The sequence below is a fragment of the Eulemur rufifrons genome, chromosome 28 (assembly GCF_041146395.1).
Source record: "Eulemur rufifrons isolate Redbay chromosome 28, OSU_ERuf_1, whole genome shotgun sequence".
Classification (NCBI taxonomy): Eukaryota; Metazoa; Chordata; class Mammalia; order Primates; family Lemuridae; genus Eulemur; species Eulemur rufifrons.
Window position 1 is genome coordinate 61,270,488 of NC_091010.1, and position 24,175 is coordinate 61,294,662.

The 24,175-nt window shown below is 41.0% G+C and overlaps 2 protein-coding genes across 2 annotated transcripts in view; one reads left to right on the plus strand and one right to left on the minus strand.

The window, feature by feature from the left end:
* Nucleotides 1-1,116: 1,116 nt before the first annotated feature.
* Nucleotides 1,117-1,986, plus strand: NANOS1 (nanos C2HC-type zinc finger 1). Its single transcript, XM_069460448.1, has one exon. The coding sequence runs from the start codon at nucleotides 1,117-1,119 to the stop codon at nucleotides 1,984-1,986; it is 870 nt and encodes a 289-aa protein (XP_069316549.1).
* A 4,007-nt stretch (nucleotides 1,987-5,993) lies between these two features.
* EIF3A (eukaryotic translation initiation factor 3 subunit A) overlaps nucleotides 5,994-24,175 on the minus strand; it is a 37,825-nt gene continuing 19,643 nt past the window's right edge. Inside the window, exons 13-22 of the mRNA XM_069461045.1 lie at nucleotides 23,353-23,457; nucleotides 23,157-23,270; nucleotides 19,223-19,345; nucleotides 18,510-18,663; nucleotides 17,768-17,952; nucleotides 13,390-13,478; nucleotides 12,275-12,966; nucleotides 9,520-9,721; nucleotides 8,522-8,712; nucleotides 5,994-7,319 (exon numbers count right to left, since the gene is read on the minus strand). Of these exons, the coding sequence (XP_069317146.1) occupies nucleotides 7,072-7,319; nucleotides 8,522-8,712; nucleotides 9,520-9,721; nucleotides 12,275-12,966; nucleotides 13,390-13,478; nucleotides 17,768-17,952; nucleotides 18,510-18,663; nucleotides 19,223-19,345; nucleotides 23,157-23,270; nucleotides 23,353-23,457 (2,103 nt within the window). The 3' untranslated portion in view covers nucleotides 5,994-7,071. The remainder of the gene's footprint in view (nucleotides 7,320-8,521; nucleotides 8,713-9,519; nucleotides 9,722-12,274; nucleotides 12,967-13,389; nucleotides 13,479-17,767; nucleotides 17,953-18,509; nucleotides 18,664-19,222; nucleotides 19,346-23,156; nucleotides 23,271-23,352; nucleotides 23,458-24,175) is intronic.

Consider the following 24,175-nt stretch of genomic DNA (forward strand, 5'->3'; position numbering starts at 1 on the left):
AAAGTGTTAAGTTATGATGTTGAATATGCTTTGTTTTTCAAACGGCACACACCCCAGATTTCGATCCAGGACCCTGAGGGTGAGAGGCTAAACACACCGGCCTCAATGACGGTCCTAGGCTCTCCTGGCTCAGGCCCAGTCCTGCCTAAGGCGCCGGCTAATGGCCACTCAGTCTCTGAGCACCTGTTGGAGGCTGCTGTGCGCCTTGGGAAAGGCCTGCGTCCCTCCACTACTTACTACAAGAACCATAACCTCTCCAAATCTCAGGGTTCGTAAGCATTTCACCCAGTGGAAAGTGCTCCAGCGCGCCGTGCAAACGGAAGTTCCTTGATCGCTGGGCGGCTGTGATGTGCGAACTGCATCCTTCCACCGTACGCAGTCCTGCTTCCCCCACGGCTTTTCCTGCTGATGTCGATGAGAAGGGGAGGAGAGAAGGGGCTTCTCGGAATGTGGGCCTGAGGCATTAAGGACTGGGAGGTGGGGGCATGTACCCGTCGCCATCCCAGCCCCTGTCCTCGCTGAACCTCACCAGCAGGCCGAAGGAGACCCGGGCCCAGTCACCTGTTCCAAAGCCAGGGCTCCACGCTCTGACGCAGGAGGGCTCCAGCAACCGCCCCTACCCGGCCCTTCTCTCCCCTACTTTCCCCGCACCTCCCAGCTGTGCGGGAAGGGCACGCCCCCCGCCCGGACTGCACCAATCAGCATCCGGAGCGACGCGCGTGGCGCAGGGGCTCTGGTCGGCAGCCAATTAGCGCGGTGGCCCGAGGCGGCGCCTCGCCCGCCCCCTTCCCAGAATGAAAGCGCTGGGCAGCTGGCGAGGCCCGCGCAGCGCTGGGCGCGGGAGCCGCGCGGGCCGGAGCGGAGCGCGCGCACTGCCCGCCCGCCCCCGGCGCGCCCGCCTCCGCTCCGCCTCCGTCCGGGGCGCGGGCGAGGTGGCCGGGGCCGGGGAGCGCAGGGGGCAGGGCCGCGGCAGCAAGGCCGGGGGGCGGGGAGGAGCGGGGCCCGATAAAAGGCGGCGAGGCGGCCCCACCCCGCGGCAGGCCGGCGGGCAGGCTCCGCGCGTTGTTTCCGTCCGGCCAGCGCCGGCGGCGGGGAGGCGGCGTGCGCGGCCCGCCCATGGAGGCTTTCCCCTGGGCGCCCCGCTCGCCCCGCCGCGGCCGCGCCCCCCCGCCCATGGCGCTCGTGCCCAGCGCCCGCTACGTGAGCGCCCAGGGCCCGGCGCACCCGCAGCCCTTCAGCTCGTGGAACGACTATCTGGGGCTCGCCACGCTCATCACGAAGGCAGTGGACGGCGAGCCCGGCTTCAGCTGCGCCCGCGGTGCGGACGGCGGCGGCGGTTCCCCGCCCTCCTCCTCCTCCTCCTCGTCCTGTTGCTCCCCCCACGCAGGGGCCGGGCCGGGGGCGCTGGGGCCCGCGCCCGGGCCACCAGACTACGATGAGGACGACGACGACGACAGCGACGACCCGGGATCCCGGAGCCGCTACCTGGGGGGCGCGCTGGAGCTGCGCGCGCTGGAGCTGTGCGCGGGCCCCGCCGAGGCCGGGCTGCTGGAGGAGCGCTTCGCCGAGCTGAGCCCGTTCGCGGGTCGCGCCGCCGCGGTTCTGCTGGGCTGCGCGCCCGCCGCCGCCGAAGTGACGCCGCGCGAGGAGCGGGCCCAGGCGTGGGCGGCCGAGCCCCGGCTGCACAGGGCCTCCGGGGCGGCGGCCGCCCGGCTGCTGAAGCCCGAGCTGCAGGTGTGCGTGTTCTGCCGGAACAACAAGGAGGCGGTGGCGCTCTACACCACCCACATCCTGAAGGGCCCCGACGGGCGAGTGCTGTGCCCAGTGCTGCGCCGCTACACGTGCCCCTTGTGCGGCGCCAGCGGCGACAACGCGCACACCATCAAGTATTGCCCGCTCTCCAAAGTGCCGCCGCCGCCCGCTGCCCGCCCGCCGCCGCCGCCGCGCAGCGCCAGGGACGGCCTGCCGGGCAAGAAGCTGCGCTGAGGGCCTGGGCTCGGACTGCTGGCACCTGACGCCACCGGGGTTGCCGCCGCCGTCTCACTCTTAGTCTGCGCAGCATCTCTCCCTCGCTGTCGGGGAGGCCTGGAGCTCAGCAGTTGGCTCAACCTGGGACATCGTCTTGGTGGTTTTTCAAAAGCCGACCGTGTGGAGTACTTCCCTGCCGAGCGTTTGGGACTAGACGCTAAAATCTCCATTTGTCTCTACAGTTTCTAGTTTGCCCACATCCAGAACCTAGGAGGCTGGGTGTGTATTCCACTAACTGAAATATGGCAACTTACAGGCGCTGTTTATTTGCTGTATACGTCGACCTATTTTAGATGAGCATCAGTATGAAATTGTCTCAGTCTAACCTTGAATGTTTCATTTTATGAATGGAGGCACTTTACTAGGTCTAGAATATTTTTTTAAAAGCCTCTGAACTGAGCTTAAAACTGGCGATTTTATGGAATGTTGGCAAAATGACTATTTTATTGTTTGAAGCAAGTAATATTCTTAGTTGACCTTAATCAGTTATTCTAATTCCAGGTGAGGCAAACCCCTAGTGCATCACCGTTATGAGAAGTGAAGGTTTTGTAAACCTTCCAGTATTAATTTGGGCGGGTATTCCTCCTTGTGGCTTGTTTACGTCCTAGTAAAATGCACAATCTGTAGCAGGTAGAATACAGCTCCTTATCTTCTTATGTACCAGATCTTTTATTACTGAACTAGCAACTAGCCTTTTCCACCTTTAAAAATTGTGCCAAGTCAATCATATTGTGTATAACTTGGAAATGGTGCTGTTAAAAAAAGACGTGTATTTGTACAGTTAACAGTATATGAATTCATTAACCTCACCTATACCTTTCCTACTTGGCCTCTTCTCTACACACCCATCCACTTCCAGTTCTTTAAAAACATTTATGATACTAAGATCAAATGGGAGAAAGGCAAAAGATCGGTATTCACCCTCGATTGCTCAATTTCAGGGCCTCAGTGAAGGAAAGCTCACTCCAGCTGTTGCCTCTCAAGCTAAATGGAAGTTGGATCCCTTGAGCTCTAGGATGTTAATGTAATAACCTGTGTTCAAGAAGGTTCTATTCTAGGCTGTTTGGCTTTAGGCACATAGGCAGTCCTTAAACCAGAGTAAGCACTAATTAAAGGAATTGCCAGGGGTGCCTCATGTTCCCATTCTTACTGGAAGACCCTAGTCTGTTTCTGGAACCCCACCAATTATCTGTAAGTGAGATTAAACCTGATCTTAGGCACTGGTTCCCAACCCCCACTTTATTTACCTCCCACCCTCACTTTTAAATCCACCATGCTAAATGCCACGTTATGGCACGCCGCTAGCTACCATTGAGACAGACGCAGGAGGCAAAAACAGGTGAACTAAGATGAACAAAGCATGGCTATCTGCAGATACCAGCAGGAGATGTTAGTCAAAGTGTATAAAGCTCCCAGTAGGATTTAGTAGGATATTACAAGTTTCCTCCTTTCCTATTAAACAGCTAACTTCCCCACAGCAAATTGACTTCATCTGGAACACTCAGTTGAGGGGAATATTACAGGCTGGGGTAAATACTACTAGGTAGCTGTGAGTCCTATTGGTCAAAGGAAGGTGTCTCAGGATTGAGAGGGATAAGGGACAGGCAGAGTTTCTTAGCCAAGGGAAAAAAAATCTACCCCTCCAAGTCTTAACCCCAGACAACTGCATATTTGACTGGGCCGAAGCTTAATAAAAACCATGCGATTACTTTGTTTTCTTTTGCTAGAAAAGGTACCAGTTTAAGTTAACTTTGCTTTTTGGGTAAACTTTCAGGTCAACAAGAATTCCTGTTACCTCTCCCACTGCTGTGTTCTACCTTTTCAAAAGGGCCACTATAAACAGATCAGTAGATTCTCCAGGCCAAAAGGACTAGCAAGGTGGCAGGACCAGTTTAGCTACTTTGTAATTTTAAAGAGTCAAATTATAGACAATGTTTCCAAGGCCTGGGTATGTGGCTTATGATATATCCTCGATATATGGGAATCACTGTGATGGGATATATGTAATACTAATTTGATACTCTGAAACCATTACACTATTTTGCCAGAACTGGGAACATGTTGAGCAGAGAGCGAGCTTAAGTCCTCAAGTTGGGAGAGTGTTGGGAGAAGTATCCAGAAAATGCTCAAGTCAATTATTCATTATACTAATCCACTTAAAAAGTACTTCCATCAGAACCACTCCCCCCCCCCCCGTTGCCAAATTAGCCTCAGTTTTCCACCTAACATTGAAATACTGGGAATTAAAACAGAATATCACTACAGTTCATTTTCTAGAATTCTCTTATGAAAAGTATACTTAAAGACATTCACTTAAAAACAATCCTTGGAACTCAATGTGAAACAAACTAAACACTTTGCAAAACTGTTTAGGGTAAAGAAACCCCCCTTTTCAAAGTTTAAAAAATATACAAAGTAATTTGTGACAATTTTCATATGCTGCATATTTGGCTAAGTAGCAAACCAGCATAGGGAACCTTCAAAAGGGTTTTACCAACTGTGCAGACACAAATTGCCTTAAACTGTTCTTTTCTGTACACGTATTTCCGGTGGCTTTTTTTCTTTTTTTGTGTATTTTAATTTTCCTAACAAGTCCTTTTTGGAAGTTGCAGAATTATTAGCTTTGATTAGAACTTTTGTCATAGATTTATTAAACCAAAATTATACATTTTAAAAGTATATCACAAATATACATATTTAAAGGGAAAGAAAAGGAAAGACTGTCTTAGTCCTAATTTTCTAGTTTGTTCTTAGCCACTAGAACATTATGGAACATTCCTTCCATTGTGCCCCACATATTTCAATTAGATTTATAAAATCATAAATCAACCTACAGTCAAAATGTCTTTGGTTAAAGAACGAAACACAGGCAGTTCTTGACACAAAAACATCCCATGCATATAGATGCCAGCCTCCTCCTGGTAGGCACTATGGACAACTGATGGGATACAGAAGTCTTTGAGCTGATGATGTCTCTACCCTCAGATCTGTGCTAACAGCAATGTTATTCTCATTTAAAAATGCAAAAGCCACTGGGAACATGGAAGAATACCGGTAGCACATGAAGGAGTAAGTTGGTTGGTCAGCCTTCTTTTAATACCTGTTGATAAATACTGGGGCGGGGGCAGGGGAGTAGGATGTGAGGCCAGGATAGTGGAAATCTAACAGCAGGATCACAAAGCAACAGCATGAGACTCCTCTACCCTCCTCCTGTGCTCAATTCTGACTACCAAGACAAAACTAGGGAGAACAGTATGAGAAATAGTTTGGGCAGAAACGATGGCTTTGCAGACTAGCCTTGAAATCTAACCTTTACACATGCATCTGTAACTCACCTAAACCTGATTAAATAAATTATCCGTTGTGACTTCTCTGTGATGTCACAAGTACAGGCCTGCTGTCTAGTAACATAAAACTCACAGCAGGTTACTGCCCCAAATATAATTATTGCTCCTAAATTCTCTTCTTAGAAAAGGTCCTCTCCCCACAAAAGACCTTTTAAGACCTCCATGTGTTTGAAATGCCAAATACAAAAGGTAAGTGTTGAAAAAGTGATTTCCAACATTGGTAACATCAAAAAGAAAATGGTACATCTGATTAGGTAAAAAAGCATCAATACTCCCTCTTCTGGCCTTATAGCTGTACCAACAGGGATTCTCAACAGTAGACTACTAACAGAAATAACTTAAGTGCCTACAGCCACAGTGAATTTGTAATTAACATTTTCTGAAATTAACTGATTTTTAAAATTTCAGGTGAAAATCCAAGGTGGTACTTCACAGATACAACATGCATATAAACTCAAAGGACAACATTACAAGGAAACTAATTCTCACATTAACAGAAAAGGACATTTTACGGGAAACATCCTAGCCCCATTTGCTTTATATGTTTAAAGTTATTTTGTATTTTCTTTCTTTGATACTAAACACTGAGAGACATTTAATGGCACTGATAAAAATTCAAGTAAAATAACAAACAACTGAATATGCAAACTTACCATTAGAACGCTAACTACAACCACAAATCAACACTAAAACAAATTCTGTAAGTATTTTATTTATCACTGAAGAAAAAACACAGCAGCAAGTTCTGTGTTGGCTTCAATGAGACCAAATAGTTAATCTTTAACATAGCTACTACACTCCAAAATTGAAGTCAACACAGTCATTACTACAAATTACTTGAAAGAATCTATCCTGAAGAGAAAATTAGGAAAGAGAATTTAAACAATTCCTCCAAACAACACATTTATAAATATTGTCATATTTAAAATGCTTGAAAGGCATGAATTCTCCATTAATGGAAAAGCAGTTTGCTATTGGCAACAGAAAAAACTCAGCAATAGTTTACCAAATGCTTTAAAATTTAAAAGCTGTACTGTTTTTTGGATTCACACTTGAGCAGTATTTTTGTCATTACAGTAACGACTGCAAATTGTTTTATACTCACCTTCTTTCAAGTAAAATCTACAGAAAAATCCCACTGTATCCAATGTTCGTAATGTTTACTGCACTTATAGTGAATCTAAAAACTTCCTAAATTTAGTTAATAGTAAATACCTCAAAATATCTAAAGAGGTATGTTTCAACAGCTAATGGTGTGAAAACTGTTTCAGATCCACTGCTTTAAAGGGTCTTCAAACATGTTTTCTTTAACAGAACCTTACCTCATTCCAATTAATATCGGATATTTCAAAATCAAAAGAAAAGAAGATCAGTTCTATACCAAGGAACAGGTGTTACTCAATACCTGAAGGGTTCACATTTTAAATTTATTTTTTAGTTTTTCTTTTTTGTAAACAAATGATTGATGAAATAATGCAACACCTTAAATTCCAGAAAATGGCATGGATTTCCAACCTTCTGTGGATGTGGTGCATGATCAATCTATTATATAGGATTAATACAAGTTCATGCTTTTTGTGTTATGGTGAAACAACATTAAAGAATCCAATTTAGATTGGTTGAAGCACAAGTATAATAATCCTTGAATGTGATCAAACCTATGTAAGACACCAATTTGAATCCATTATCTTGAGACTTAACGTCGTACTGTGGTCCAACCATCTTCATCAGTCTCATTTTTAGTACGACGAAGAGATTCCCTGTCTTTCTCAGCTCTCCATGAGGCCTTCTCCTTTTCACCTTCTCTTTCTCGGTCTCGGTCTCGGTCTCGGTCTCTGTCTCTTTCTCGGTCTCTTGAAAGAGCTGGGGGAGGAACACGACGAGGAGTATCCCGTTCTTCTGCCCGGTCATCTTTTCTGTCATCAGCACGTCTCCAGGAACTTACTAAAAAGTTTAGTTTAAAAAAAAAAGGAAAGAAAGACTAAGTTTGTACTATATTTTGTTGGCTCAAACTAAACATAACTTACGCGAAAGGAATGCCTCAAATTACTCAAAAATCCTGTACTAAAGATTAGCAATAAAGAATCACAATTAAAAACTCATGTAATTTCTGACAAAATCTTTAAAATAACATAACAGATTTGCAAGTATAACTCAAAATTTGAAAACAAAAGGAAATCATGCCTGGGAAATGTCCTAATTGGTATAAACCTATCATACAAGGTGGCAAAAATCTGGCTGAATGAAAATTTTAAAATTAAGAGGATCTTTAGCTCTAGTTGGAGAATTTTAACAGCAAATTAGCCATATAAATATTAAAGTTTTATATTGTGGCTGTAAGAGAAGAAATACTTGGCCGGGCGCGGTGGCTCATGCCTGTAATCCTAGCACTCTGGGAGGCCGAGGTGGGCGGATCGTTTGAGCTCAGGAGTTCGAGACCAGCCTGAGCAAGAGCGAGACCCCATCTCTACTAAAAATAGAAAGAAATTATATGGACAGCTAAAAATATATAGAGAAAAAATTAGCCGGGCATGGTGGTGCATGCCTGTAGTCCCAGCTACTTGGGAGGCTGAGACAGGAGGATCCCTTGAGCTCAGGAGTTTGAGGTTGCTGTGAGCTAGGCTGACGCCACGGCACTCACTCTAGCCTGGGCAACAGAGTGAGACTCTGTCTCAAAAAAAAAAAAAAAAAAAATACTCTTATGATCCTATTGTGCAGACAAAATATTGCAAGCTTGTAAGACAAGCACTTAAGTGCAAAAATGTGAAATTTTAAGAACCTTAAAAAGTATTTTTTAACCTCAGTTTCAATGCTCTAATAGATAAATTTCAAAGAAAGAACGTGTACACTTTGTGCTTATCTGCCAGGACCTTACTTTTAAATAACTGACAAACTGTTTACTCATTAAATAAATTTTATCAACATATATACTGCTTACTATCCAATTCAGTCTACCACTGTAGAGATCAGCTCCCTTCACAGCTTGACCATGGAGTTAAGTGTACGAAAATCGTGAATTCTAAGCTCAATAAATATCAACCATTTATTTTTGGTGTTCATACAAATTTATGAGATAATTAAATAAAACCCAAAATTCCCCAGAAATGATGGTTCTCCAATAGTTCGGCTGCATGAAGCCTCTATACCTTCTTCACGCTCTGATCTGAGAGGAGGTCCTCTCCGGTCTCTGTCGTCTCTTAGATCTCGTCTTTCTCTTAGATCACGTCGATCATCTCTCTCACGACGACGGTCGTCCCTATCCCTATCATCCCGGCGACTTGAATCTCTCCAGCTTGAAGATTCCTCCGCTGGTCCTCTTCTCCAGCCACCTTCATCCCTGTAGCCATTTAAAATGACAAGTTCTTGCTATTGTTAGGTGACATGGTAATTGTAAGTGAATATATCCTATCCGAGTTGATGATGATGCTGAATTTACAAATGTAACAGGGACAAAATTTAAACTTCTAACTTGGCCTCAACCTGACACCTCAAGCATGGAGAGCAAAGGAGAACACCTAGATCTGTGCTGTTCCACAGCATGGCCACTGCCCACGTGTGGCTACTTAAGTTGATCTAAAATAAACTGAAGACATTTCCTTAGTAGCACTGACCACATTCCAAGTGCTCAATAGCCAAATGTGACTGCTGGGTACTATACTGGACAGTACAGATACAGCACATTTTCATCCTTGCAGAAAATTGCATCGAACATCGAACAGTGCTGGTCTACATTTATCAGTGTGTAGCCACTTTGGCAGAGGGAGCAAGGTAAAATTATGACCACTAGTAAAAACAAAAGGGCTTTTGATAATTTAAGGGCAGTAAAACTGATTACCCAAAACCACAGGGTGAAAAGCAATGGGCTGACAAAGACACATGGACTGGCTCCACTGCCAAACAGTCATGGACTTGTCTACAACTTGTAGACAGCCATAGGTTAGGCCTCCATTTTCTTACTAAGGAGTAAAGAGGGAATATTCGATTAAATGACCTCTAAAATTTTTTTAAAATATGTGCTATGATTCTAAAAGATAAAGTGGTGAGGGTGAGAAGCACCATTTCTCAAAAATAGTTTGGAATACATGAAAGCACTTAAGACAATCCCAACTGCAAATATACAAATAGTTTAATTAGAACATCAAACCTAGGTCTTCTGAAGCGATCCTCTCGCTCCCCATCTCTCTCCCTGTCTCTTTCTCTCTCAGGCTCCTTGTCATTCTCCTCACGATCTTGATTGTCTCTGTCCCTTTCTTTTTCTCTGTCCCATTCACGGTCTTCTGATGGTCTTGATTCTCGGGGTGGACCCCAGCTCTCTTCTCTGGCTTTTTCTTTCTCTCTCCATCCACCTATTTTTTTTAAAGAAGCAAAAATATTTTTTCTAGTCAAGAAACAGGCTGGCAATCATGAATAGAGATCTTAATGTTGGCCTTAATTTGTCACCATTCTAAATGCTAACATTCAAACTTCATTTTAAAAAACAGTAAACTAACACTGTATACACATCACTGCAGACTACCACTACCTATCATCATTAATCGATTTTCTAACTTACATATCTATAGGAAACTTGAAGTCTGGGTTGAGTGTTACATGAAACAAAAATATCATTGAAAAACGTATATAACTTTTCATATTGTATACAGAGATTTCAGGTATAAAATCTGTTCTGACAGGTCACTCACTTAAGCAGAAAACTTAGTTTTCTCTGACAGATCAAGCCCCAATTTTTAGTTTGTTTATGCCTTGCAACATTTTCAAAGGCTTCACAGACAAAAAAGACTTTCCTATCCTATTCTCCACCATTTACCACTGAGCATCATCTGGTCATTAAATAAGGATAAATCTTTTGATCACATTTAGCCATGGGATGTCAGAATCTAAGAAAATTATTTATATGTAGGTACAAAGAAAGCAGAGATTTCAATGAAAGTTTATTATAGCTGCAAAGCTAACAATTGTCACCAACATTGCTACTACCATGTGCCAAGGGACTATCCTAAACCCTCTGCCTATATTAACCTGTTCAATCCTATCCATAGCTGAGGTTAAGTATAGTTGATCCTCATGATGTGTATTCTTTACTTGTGAATTTGCCTACTTGCTATAAATTATGTGTAACCCCAAGATTAATCTTCATGGCATTTATACAGTCACTCAGACATGTTCAGAGTAGCAAAAATTGGAATCGTTTGACACACACATTGTCAGCTGAAAACAACACCCCTCTTATTTCAGCTTTCACATTGTAAACAAGGGTCCTTCTTCAAGGTCTATTTAGTGCTGTGTTTTTCACATCTTTGTGATTGTTGCTGGTGATTTCACTGTGTAAAATGGCTCCCAACCATAGTGGTAAAATGCTATCTAGTGTCCCCAAGCACAAGGTGGCCGTGATGTGTCTTAGGAAACAAATACATGCATTAATTAGATAAGCTCTGTTTAGGCATGAGTTACAATACTGTTGGCCATGAGTTCAACGTTAATGAATCAATACTATGTACTAAATAAAGGGTCTATAAGCAAAAAGATATAAAACATGATTATATATTGATTAGCTGACAAAAACATTGTGACCAAAGGCTCACAGGAACCTAACCTTGCATGTCCTCTAGGAGCAATGAATGGTTCAGTATTCATGGCAACATTACAAAATACAACTACAGCAAATTATCACAAAATCTACTGTACTGTTAACCACCCCCCACCCCGTTTTAAATGAGGCAAAATTAAACTGGCTTGCCCAAGGTCACACAGCACAACAGTGGAATGAAGTGAGACTAGAAGGGGCAGAAGTAAGCAACAGAAACCACTAAGGGTAAAGGCAAGGAAGCTGCTTGCTAACATCCGCACTTACAACAGATTGCCCTGGTTACTCCACCTCCCTAACGCAAAAATGGAGCTGGGGGCAGGAAGACCAACAAAGACCAGTTGGAGGGTGACAAAAATGATGGTGACCCAGAACCAAGTCCAAGCAGGAGGAATAGAGAAGTAGGTGAATTTAAGGAACATTAAAAACGCAGAACTAAAGTAAATGAAAGATTTAACATAAAGGAGGAAGGACCACAGTAAAGGGGAACTCTCAGATTCCTAGCTCATAGTTTGATGGACAGTAGGCCCCTGAAAAGAAGGGGGAGCGTTGGGGGGTGGTGGTGAGTGGAGTTTTGGGTAGGCTGTGTTTGAAGTCACTGAGACTTCCAGGTGGAGATACGCTGCATGCAATATGTGGAAATCGCCTGGAGAGGATGATAAGAGACGTCCGTCACAGACGTGTATACTCTACAACTACACAAGAATAAAGTGTGGTGAGGTGGCTCATGCCTTGAATCCCAGCATTTTGGGAGGCTGACGCAGGAGGAATGCTTGAGGCCGGAAGTTTGAGACCAGCCTGGGAAACATAGCGAGACTCTGTCTCTACCAAAAAAAAAAACAGTAATAATAAAGTGTGGAGAGATGAGCAGGCCGAAGACTGAGGAAGAAAATGAGCTCTTCCAGGTGTAACCCCAGGGCTGTCAGGACTGTGACTATTTAGTACACTTCAGTTTTAATTATTTATTTGTAAGAGGAGGCTGTTCCAAGATAGAACTTTAGGAACACACCATTACTGATAGCATGGGTACAGAAAGAGTCTTCCAGGAAGCAGCCAGCAAGACAGAAGGAAAATAAGGAGCATAAGATGACTAAAGAAGAGGGGTGAATTTATTTTAATCGTTTTGGAGTGTGAAATAGCAAAGGCAAATTTTTGACAGAAAAGTCCCTGCATAGATATAAAAGGAAAGATAGAAGACTGGTTTATCTAAAAAACAATAATGAAGCCCAATCTGCCCTCCATTAGGGTAGCACATAAACACATCAAGTAGATTCTATAAAGCATCCAATCTAGTTTCTGCATATTAGACTTTTACCTGGCTTGACAAATGGTCTCCAGGGACCAGGCCTTGAGTCATCACCCCGTCTAGGAAGGCGATCATCATCAGCCCGTCTTGAGAGCCGATCATCATCCATGTTTCTCCAAGGCCCCCTATCATCATCTGCACCACGCCTGGAAATTCTATCATCGTCAGCATTCCTCCAAGGTCCTCGATCATCATCCAAGCCCCGCCTGGGCCCCCGGTCATCATCCATGCCCCGCCGAGGCCCCCGGTCATCATCGGTATTCCGCCAGGATGGTCGGTCATCATCAACACCTCCTCCTCGCCTTGGCCCCCGGTCCTCATCCATCCCACGTCTGGGTCCTCTGTCCTCATCAGCTGTTCGCCAACTTCCTCTGTCCTCATCCAGTCCCCGTCTAGGTGGTCTGTCATCATCTGCATGCCGCCAGCTCCCCCTGTCTTCATCTCCAATTCGTCTGGGAGGCCTGTCGTCATCTGCATTACGCCAGGAAGGTCTGTCGTCGTCTGCCGCACGGCGAGAGAATCGATCTTCATCAGGACCACGTCTGGGGCCTCTGTCATCGTCCATGCCACGCCGGGGGATCCGATCATCATCTGGTCTAAGAGAAGACTCTCTGTCTTCATCATCCCCCAGACGCCGTGGTCGCTCTTCATCTCTTCTGTGAGGCCTCTCCTCATCCCGGCCTTCTCCCCGTCTCCACTCCCTACAGGGCAACAAGAACAATCTTTTTAAGAAGTATATGATGGTTTTTGGGAGAGTTATTTTTTATTTCACCCATTTTTTTTAAATCAGCTTCAGTCTAAATTCATTCATCCTGATCCTAAAGAAATATGTTTTCCTAATAAAAAATAATGCAGAATCCACTACCTTTCGTGAACAAATAGACCAATAAGCAGACAACTACCTGAAAAAGTTGTATCTGCCCTTTACTGGGAATCCTTTAGAAACCAAGTATTTAGAGCAATGTTGTAGTAAACCATAAAAAACATTACAGTAACAATTAGACATGCATACAATTCCTCATGGCTCTCCTTTCCCTAGCTCTACGAAATAAATTTAAAAAACCATTGGTAAGATATTAACAGGACTGTGATTAGGTGGTACTATTTTCCTGGATTCTACTTACTTCTCTGGCGGGCCTCTTCTCCACTCGGAATCCGCTTCAGGGCCTTTTCTCCACGTGCCTTCTGAATCTCTATCTCCCCAACGAGAGTCCTACAATACAAAAGTTAACAAGAGATACTACAATGACAACAACTACTGGTATTACCATTCAATCACTTTTGTACTTATACGAAACAATCTCAAACCCTTAAATATAAGCAAGTTTTAAAATTTCATTTCATTCTTTTTTTTTCCCCCCCCAGGGCTAGTTGATTCGGCAGGTGAGTTGTTACTCCTTAGCGGATTTCATTTCATTCTTAATCTGAGAGGAGACTGACAGTCCAGTGAAACTGGTATTCTCATATACTGTGGGTAGCTTTATTAACTGATAAAACACCACAGGAAACAATCTGGGAGCACCACCTAGAGCCATTAAAATGTCTATAAAGATTTCTTTACTTCAACCTAGAAATTCACTTTTAAGACTACGAAAAAAGCCAAGTGCCCTGTAATGGACAGTACAGTGCCTACTAAGCAAAGAATAGTGAAATAAATAAAATGTCTAATGGGGGTGGTTAAATTAACAATATTTCTCTCTTCCAAGTATTGTGCCATCACTAAAAATTCTAAAAAGGATGTTACCTTACAGTGAAAACATAAATCTGGCACAACCTTTCTACAGGTCAAAGCATATAATTTTAATCACAAATACCCTCTGACAGGCCGGGCACAGTGGCTTACGCCTATAATCCTAGCACTCTGGGAGGCCCAGGCAGGAGGGGTTCGAGACCAGCCAGAGCAAGAGTGAGACCCCGTCTCTACAAAAAATAGAAAAATTAGCCAGGTGTGGTAGTGATTCCCTGTAGTCTCAGCTACTTGGGAGGCTGAGGCAGGAAGATCACTTGAGCCCAGGAGTTTGAGGTTGCTGTGAGGTAGGCTGACACGGCACACTAGCCCAGGCAACAGGGTGAGACTGGCTCAAAAAAAAAAAAAAAAAAAAACAAAAACAAATGACACAGTTCGCTCCTACAAATGTAACCTTAGGCCATAATCAGACAAATCAGAACTCTAGAAGATAGTTTAAAACAAGATCTAGTGGTAGGGTGGGAAGACTAAAATAAAAACCTACAAAGCTAAGAATAACCCACAACTTCAAACAGTTCATGAACAAGAGGACCTTGATTTCTTTTATTTAAATTTTTAAAAAAATGTCCTGGCAATGAAACCCTCCAATAACTAGACATAAAAAGCAATGAAGGACAAGAGTGGCCAGATAATAAGGTGGTCCCCTGTCATCACAGCTAATGACTCTGGGCTCTCTCTTAAGGTGAAGGTTGTTCCAAGAGACTTTCCCCAGTGAACACTGAGAGGACATAGACCTTAACCAGTCAACGTGACTATGGTCACTACAATGAAATGAATGAACGTCCACAGCCAGAAGACCAACTTTCTCCCACCCCTCACACTTGCCTTGAAAATTATACTCAAAGAATTCACAGTCTTAGAGGACACAGTACACATAGAATCGCAAAAGAGATTTTTAAGGAGGGCTATGACAACCATTAACAAAGAAAAACAATTCTAAAAAAATTAACATGATTGCCAAAAAGTTTTTTTTCAAGTCAGGAGATCCAAGAAAAGAATGGGTCTAGCTGATGAGCAAATAAACTGTAACAGGGATGTCAGAGATCCTGGTACAAAAGAATAAAGAGATGAAAAGAGTAAAAGAAACATTAAAAAAGATAAGAGGACTCTGAAAAGCCAATAGAGAAAAAAAGAGGAAAAATTTCCTTAAGTAAAGGAAATTATGTCTGCTCTAAGGAGAATGAATCCTCTGACTGAAAGGGCAAAAGTGCCAAAAAGGAGAAATAAAAAAGATCACACTCGTGAGCCTGAACATACTCTTAGTAAAATTTCAAAAATCCTTTTCCAGCAAAGATAGAGAGAATTCTAAGTTTCCAAGGCATAAAACAGTATCTGCAGAAGTAATAAGACCAAGACTGGTGTCAAAAAACCTCCCTTCTGTAACACTGTGTACTAAAAAGAGAAGCAAAGGTCTCTAAATTTCTGAGATTTTGAATCAGCCAAACCAATGAAATCATTGTTCAACTGTGAGAGAAAAACAAAACTTCCTTTGAGACATACACAAAGACAGTCTTAAAAATTAAGATTGATAAAACCAAAAGTATCTACAAAGGGGAAAACATGATACAGTGTAAACATACTTGAAACTAAATTATGTTTGCTAGTACGGATATAAAAAGCAACTATTAAGTGAGTCCTAAGCAAAGAGATAACATGTTGTAATGATTTGGAGGCAAAATATCCAGCTTACTGAAATAAAACATAAGCAAAGGTATGCTCAGAATTTTGTTTTGTTATGAAGAGGCAAAGCAGAGTTCTCAATCTATACTGGGAAAGCTTAAGATAGATTTGGGGGAAAATTAATGATAATCACTAATAGAATAGAGAAAAGAAAAATGAACCAAAAAAAGTTTTTCAGTTTGGCTCAACGGTGCCTAAAAGCAAATAAAAAGCTCCAAAACAAACATTAAGAATAAAACCAGGCCGGGCGCGGTGGCTCACGCCTGTAATCCTAGCTCTCTGGGAGGCCGAGGTGGGCGGATCGTTTGAGCTCAGGAGTTCGAGACCAGCCTGAGCAAGAGCGAGACCCCATCTCTACTAAAAATAGAAAGAATTATATGGACAGCTAAAAATATATATAGAAAAAAAAAAAAAAAAGAAAAGAATAAAACCAAATAGCACGTTACATGTAAATAGATCAAACTAACTCTCTAATTTAAAGGTGAAGAGGGGACCACAAAACAGAAACAAGAGTTTGAAAATGAACAAAACAGATTTGCAAAAGGTAATTGAAACATTAGAAATCCATAATCATAGCAGGAAAATTTCCTCACTTGCTTCAGGAGATGAAGTTCCCACCAGTTAACATGATGCAGCAGACTTAAAAACAACACAATAGCTCTGATTTCACAGACATATGGAACTTTGTGCCCAATAGAAATAGAACATTCATAAAAATCTGACCGTGTTATAAGGACACAAAGGAAAATATATTAAATTCCAAAAAATTGTAAATCATACAGGCCACACTTACCAACAAGGAATTAAACTAGAAATTAGCAACAAGAGTAACAAAATTAAAAACCTATCCACAAATACTACCAAACAGAAATTGAAGACTACACAGAAAACTAGTATCAGGTCTACCCATAAAGATAAGCACTCGATACAGATGTGGCACGGATAAGGAAACAGAGAAAAAGGATGCCAGAAATACTTGAGCTATCTATCTCTTACTTTAAAAAATAAGTAATCTTCCCTTTAAGGGGCAAAGTAGGCACATCCCAAGCAAAACGAAGGGCATGCAGATAGATGTCACATACACACATAATAAGGCAGAAAACTAACTCAGAAGGGCTCAGGCACAGGTGACTAGGAAGGAGAAAACACTGTCAGATGAAACTGATGAAAAGGGCAGTAAACATGAAAAGGCCCTGATGCTAAGGCATGTTTTACCTGTGGCTGTCAGCAATGAGGACCAACCAAAGGAAGGTTTGAAATCCAAAAGCAGATGTAGCAATCAAACATGCTATATTATTAAAAATCAAGCATGTCACAATATAGAGAAAGTCTGAAGCTGGGGAAAGATTATGATCAGAGACTAGGAAGTAGACCAGTAAGTAGTATAGGCAAACAAAAACTTGAATTAAGGCAGTAATGTAGGGACAGAAAGGAGGGTTAGACTGACGAAGGGGGCAACAGTATGCCAATTGGAAGGAGGAATTCCAGAGATAAGATAGAGGGGAACGCAAGTCAGTTGTGAACCTATGTGCATATTAAAAATTAATATTTAGAGCAGCGACTGAATCACACAGGAATCTTGTTAAAACGCAGATTCTGATTCAGGTTTGGAGTTGGGCCTGATAGTCTGCATTTCTAACAAGTTCCCAAGGATGCGACACTGCTGGTCCACCAGAAACAAAGATTTTTGAGTACTAAGGAGTTAAAGAATTCATATCATCCTCTAAATTCCCAGCAACTTCTTTCAAAGAACTCATGAATAGTCCCTCTTCTGTACCACACTAAAGAGTGCTAGCTATTGACAAAATGCATTCATGACATTCATTCTTGCTGACAAGTATTCTTGACAACTATTCTAAAGCCTACAGAATTCCATCTTTGCTAAACAGGTCTAATTTTTCCCGCCTGAGGAACCTTTTGTTCTTTGGACAAAACAATACCTAATTTGAAAGAGACATGAAAATAACTGACTTAAAACACCAAGCCCAAACATTTACATTGGTATCATTCAAGACAAATGGCTGATAAAATACATCACTTTAAAACAAAATAAATTCATGAATTTCTAAACTCACCTTTCTAGAAAGTGGATCATCACCAAGTCTTCTCTCTTCCTCTCTACGACGTTCTCTTTCTTCAATTTCCAACTCTCTCTGGCGTTTTTTTCTTTCTACTTCTTCTAACTTCTTGACCCGCTCCTGATATTCTCGTAGCTCTTCCTCCCGCTTTGCTCGCTCAGCACGCTCTCTCTCTTCACGCTCTGTGGAATTTATTGGGTTACTCAGTGTGCCTCCTAGTCCCAATATTCCCCTAGTGTTGTGTCTACTTTTCTGGTATTAAACAGCTAGCAGAGTGTAGAAGTAAATTTGAAAATAGTTTGCAATCAGCTAAATGGCAGAAGATAGTCAAGAAAACAAATATTTAATACTAAGCTACTCAACAATGGTTTTGTAATGACTTAAGATACTAGGATCCCTCCCCCATTCCTGTGCACCTAGGATTCCATATACAGAATCATTCGACAACCTTCATGTGGCATGTGTTCCTCAATAATAAATGTTAATACCTACACAGGATACAGTGATAAAATACAAAAAATTAATTTCTAAAAGAACATCAAATATGTGGAAATAAGTTGGTAGAGGATATACTATTTTCACATACAGCAAATAGGGTTCTGAGAACTGGTTAAATACAATATGACAGTACTAATAGGCCAATTACCATGACTCCTATGTTTTCTAAGTAAGGTTACTAAAAGCCGGATCTAACAACAACCTTGCATTACCATGCCTCCAATCTTGGTTATATGGCTACCTTTTAGCATTTGTTCTTCTGCCCTCCTCTGTTCCTCCTCCTCTTTTTCTCTATAGTAAGTTATTCTGCGTTCTTCTTTACGTTGCCTTTTCCGTTCTTCCAAGCGATTATGCCTTTCTTCTGCTAATCGCTCTTCAAACTGTTTAAGTTTTTCCTGCAATTGAATAGTTACCCCCCAACCCGCCAAAAAAAATTAAATTGTGTCAAGAGCAACAAACTAGCAGAAAACGATTAAGTTTACAAAAGATTCACAAATTTCTTGGAATCATAGAAAGCAACCCCTAAGCACAAAAACTAGAATTTCCAAATCACTGTTGAAGTTTTATCAGTATGACAAATTTTTTTTAATTTAAATGGTTGATATTATCTATATCCAGTGGGTTCATCTTTATACAAAATAAATTGAATGATTAAACTAGAACTTGAGATCATGACACTCTTTGACCTAGTGTTTTCATTTCTGAACCAAATAGTAAACAAATACTTGTATCAAAAAAGGAAGCTATGCGATCAACTTTTACCTTTAGAAAAATTTCTTCAGGTGGTTGACTACTCATGAAATATTTTCCAAAAATTTCTATTAAAATATTAGTGGAATGACCATTATAGATGTTAACTCAAGACACAATATACCACTATGTTAAAGGAAAATTCTTAAGGCAACACTAAAAAAAGCTGATGAATAAATGTCTCCCTAAAATCAGTAAGTTCACCTCATAAACAGACTGCCGGGCTGCTTTAAGTCGCATTACAAATAAATCTCTGTCTTCAAGCATTCGTGACATTCGGTTCTTATGTTCAAGAGCCTTTTCACGTTCTAGCTGCATGGTAGTAATCTGCAAGTTAATTAAATAATACAGTTAAATTTCAAAGCATTCCTTATTTGTCTAATTTACCCCAAACAAAATTACTGATACTCTTGAAAAACTAAAAGCAGCTCCTTTGTCCCTTCCATCTTGCCATAAACATTTCATAAAAATGAAATATTCATGCCAACAGGTCCCCCAGAAGCCAATTAGAAACAGGACGTGGATAAAGTACTCTTGGGGGCATCTATAAGAGACCATTTTTATTTAGCACCATGGTACTAGAAATTTTTATGAAGGAAAACTGTAATGTACAGGCATATCTCAGAAATATTACAGATTCAGTTCCAGATCATTGCAATAAAGCGAGTAACAGAAATTTTTTCGTTATCCAATGCATACAAAAGTTACCTTTATACTATACTATACTCTATTTAGGTGTACAATAACATGTCTAAAAAATAATGTATATATTCTAATTTAAAAATACTTTATTGCTAAAAAAATGCTAACGATCATCTGAGCTTTCAGGGAGTCATAATCTTTTGCTGACAAAGGGTCTTGCCCCCATTTTGATGGCTGCTGACTGATCAGGTGGTGGTTCCTGAAGGTTGGGGTGGCTGTGGCAATTTCTTCAAATAAGATATTAATAAAGTTTGCCACATCAATTAATTCTTCCTTTCACAAAAGATTTCCGTTTGTGATGCTGTTTGATAGCATTTTACCCACAATATACTTCTTTCACCAGGAGATTCCATCTCAAAAAACTTTCTTTGCTCATCCATAAGAGCCAAGTCCTCATCTGTTCAAGTTTTATCATGAGATTGCAGCAATTTAGTCACATCATCAGATTCCACTTCTAATTCTTTACCTCTTGCTATTAGCACCACTTTTGCAGTTACTTCCTGCACTGAAGTCTTGAAGCCTTCCAAGTCGTTCATCTGGGTTGAAATCAACTTCTTCCAAACTCCTGTTAATGTTGCATTTTTACCTACTCCCATGAAATCACGAATGTTCTTAATGGCATCTAGAATGGGGAATTTTTTCCAGGTTTTTAATTTACTTTGCCTAGATCTATCAGAGAAAATCACTATTTATGGCACTTAAAGCCTTATAAAACGTATTTCTCAAGTAAGACTTGAAAGTCAAAATCACTCCTTGATCCATGGGCTGGCTGCAGAATGGATGTCGTGTTAACAGGCATGAAAACATTAATCTCCTTGTACATCTCCATCAGATATCTTGGGTTATCAGGCACATTGTCAATAAGCAGTAATATTCTCAAAGGATCTTTTTATCTGAGCAGTAGGTCATAACAGTGTACTTAAAATATTTAATAAAGCGTACTACGTACAAATGTGCTCTCACATCCAGGCTTTGTTGTTCCACCTATAAGAACACAGGCAGGGTACATTTAGCGTAATTCTTAGGGCCTCTAGGATTTTCAAAATGGTAAAATGACCCTTGGCTTCTGCAACTTACAGTCACCAGTTGCATTAGTCCCTAACAAGAGAGTCAGCCTGTCCTTTGAAGCTAAGAAGCCAGGCACTGACTTCTCCTTTCTAACAATGCAAGTCCTAGACGGCATCTTCTTCCAAAAGAAGGCTACTTCGTCTACCATGAAAATCTGTTGTTTACTGTAGTCATCTTCAGCTATGGTCTTCTGGATAACTTGCTGCAGCTTCTCCACCATAACTTGCTGCTTCACCTTGCACTTTTACATTCTGGAGATGTTGTCTTTCCTTAACGTTCACGAACCAACTTCTGCTAAGTTCAAACTCTTTTTTTTCTGTAGCTTCCTTCCATCTCTCAGCCTTCACATAGATTGAAGAGTTAGGATTAGGTTTTGGCTTAAGGGAATGTAGCAGCTAGTTTGATCTTCTATCCAGACCACTAACTTTCTCCGTATCAGCTGTAAGGCTGTTTCCCTTTCTTATCATTCATGTGTTTATTGGAAACACTTTTAATTTCCTCTAAAAACTTTTCCTTTGCATTCACCACTTGGTTAACCATAGGGTTCAAGAAGCCTAGCTCTTGGCCTATCTCGGCTTAGGACATGCCTTTCTCACTAAGCTTAATCATTTCTAGCTTTTGATTTAAAGTGAGACGTGTGATTTTCTTCCTTTCACTGGAACTCTTAGAAGCCATTTTAGGGTAATTCGCTGGCTTAATTTCAATATTATCCTGTCTCAGCCAATATGAAGGCCCAAGGAGACAGAGATTGGGAAAAGCCAGTCGGCGGTTCGTGCCACCCCAAAACAATAATGTCAAAGATCACTGATTACTGTAACAGATGTAATAATGAAAAGTTTGAAATAGCGAAAGAATTACCAAAATGTGACAGAGACACAAATGGAGCACATGCTGTTAGATAAATGGCAACTATACACTTGCTTGACACAGGGTTGCTAAAACCCTTCAATTTGTAAAAAACCTAGTATCTACAAAGCACAGTAAAGCAAAGTGCAATAAAACAAGGTATGCCTGTATATGGTAAAATAATAAACACCACAGTAATAAGCACCATGGTTTTATTTTTAAAGGTATATTCATGCTCAAAAACAACTGGACACGAAGGCAAGATGATAAGGCTTTTTCCCTTGTGCCCTAAGTGAAAAAGCGTCAGGCTTTGGATCATCCCAAGTTGGCCTACAGCACTTTTCTTAACTAGTTTCACAAATTTACATATTAAGGGAATTATCACAAAAATTCCAACTTTTCCCTTAAAAATTAGAAAAAGTGACAATACAATATTGGCACACAATCTCCAGGTGACAACAATCAAATGAAAGCAAGAAATGGGTGTATACCCCACAGTATACACAGAAGTGTGCAGCCTCTTGCTTATCGCTTTTTTTTTTTTTATCTAGAATCAGTTTGTTCATGTTTTTTTACACATTTGGTCCCTATAGTTATTTGCGTGGAAATCTCGCTTTTGTATCACTGGATAGATGTAACAGACTACAGAATGATCTATTTAGTTACAAAAGACCATATAGTGCATGATTCCTTTAAATGAAATACCCAGATTAGGCAAATCTAGAGACAGAAAGTAAATTAGTGGTTGTCTAGGGCTGAGGCAGCGAGGAGACAATGGCGAGTAAAAAAAGAATGACTTCTTTTTGAGGCATGTTCTAAAATTAGATTATGGTAACAGTTTCACAATTCTGTAAATAAACTAAGAACTATGAATTATAAACACATGCCATTCAATTTACCCATTTAAAGTATACATAAAGCTGTTTTTTAAAATGAGATATTCAGGCCGGGCGCGGTGGCTCACGCCTATAATCCTAGCACTCTGGGAGGCCAAGGTGGGCGGATCGTTTGAGCTCAGGAGTTTGAGACCAGCCTGAGCAAGAGCGAGACCCCATCTCTACTAAAAAAAAAAAAAATAGAAAGAAATTATATAGACAGCTAAAAATATATATAGAAAAAATTAGCCAGGCATGGTGGCACATGCCTGTAGTCCCAGCTACTCGGGAGGCTGAGACAGGAGGATCCCTTGAGCTCAGGAGTTTAAGGTTGCTGTGAGCTAGGCTGACGCCACGGCACTCACTCTAGCCTGGGCAACAGAGTGAGACTCTGTCTCAAAAAAAAAAAAAAGAAAGAAAAAATGAGATATTCAGTTGTCCTTTGTGTTTTACAAGTTTCATTTTTAATTTCTATAGTAAAAATTTCCATCTTTCCACCAATCTCTTATTAATAGTAGGCAGCCGTTAAAGCACCATTTCTAACAAATACAAAATAAAAGCAATTTTGAAACCATGGTTCCATTACTAGCAAAGGATTTAATTATAGCGTATAGTCTAAAAAATACAATTAAACAAAAAAAAATTACTCTTTCTTCTTCCTGTTGTTCCCACAGATCCATGTCTTTAATTCTCTGTTCCTCATAGGCACTCTTTATCAATGGAATTTCTTCCAAACGTTTGGCTCTTTCAAAATAGTCAATCTGAAATTGAAAACAGATGTTGTTTTTCAAAATATCTCTTTTAATTTGGTACATTACAAGTTTACCAGTTCTTTTCATTTACCTTCTTTTCTTGATTCTTCAGGCGTTCCTGAAGTTCCTTCTTTTCTTTCTCTAGTTGTTCAACTTGTTTAGCCATGATAAAATCTGGATCTAATTCTTCAAGGTCCTGAAAGGTAATATAAATATACCACTGTTAATTAGAATATAAAAGAAATGCCTAACCAGTCAATATAGCTGCTTTGTAGAATCAAATCCTAAATTGCCTTTTTTTTAAACAATGGAGTTAATTTAGGAAATGTAAAAATACTGTACAGTTAGCCTTATTTCCACTTGATTGTAGGGAAAAATACATATATTCTTAACATCTATTTCTCTCTCTTCCAATCTACATCTACATCTACCCACATGCTACTACAGGTTGAGCATCCCAATCTGAAAATCCAAAATCTGAAATGCTTCCAAATCCGAACATTTTGAGTGCCTACATTACCCCACAAGTGGAAAATTCCACACCTGACTTCATGTGATGAGCTGCAGTCAAAACTGCTTCATGCAAAAAATTATCTAAAATATTGTATAAAATTATCTTCAGGCTACATGTATAAGATATACATGAAACAAATTAATTTCGTGTTTAGATTTTGGTCTCATTCCCAAAATATTTCATTATGTGTATACAAATATTCCAAAATCCCAAAATATCCACACTTCTGGTCCCAAGCATTTCAGATAAGGGATAGTCAACCTGTACTGTGTGATGAATACATGGTAGCTGAAAATTGCACAGAACAATTAAAAACAAATGCTTACTCACAGATTTTGTCACAACCCAATGTACCAAAATGAGTGAAATAAACCAATAAATGATAAAGGTCTGTGGTTCT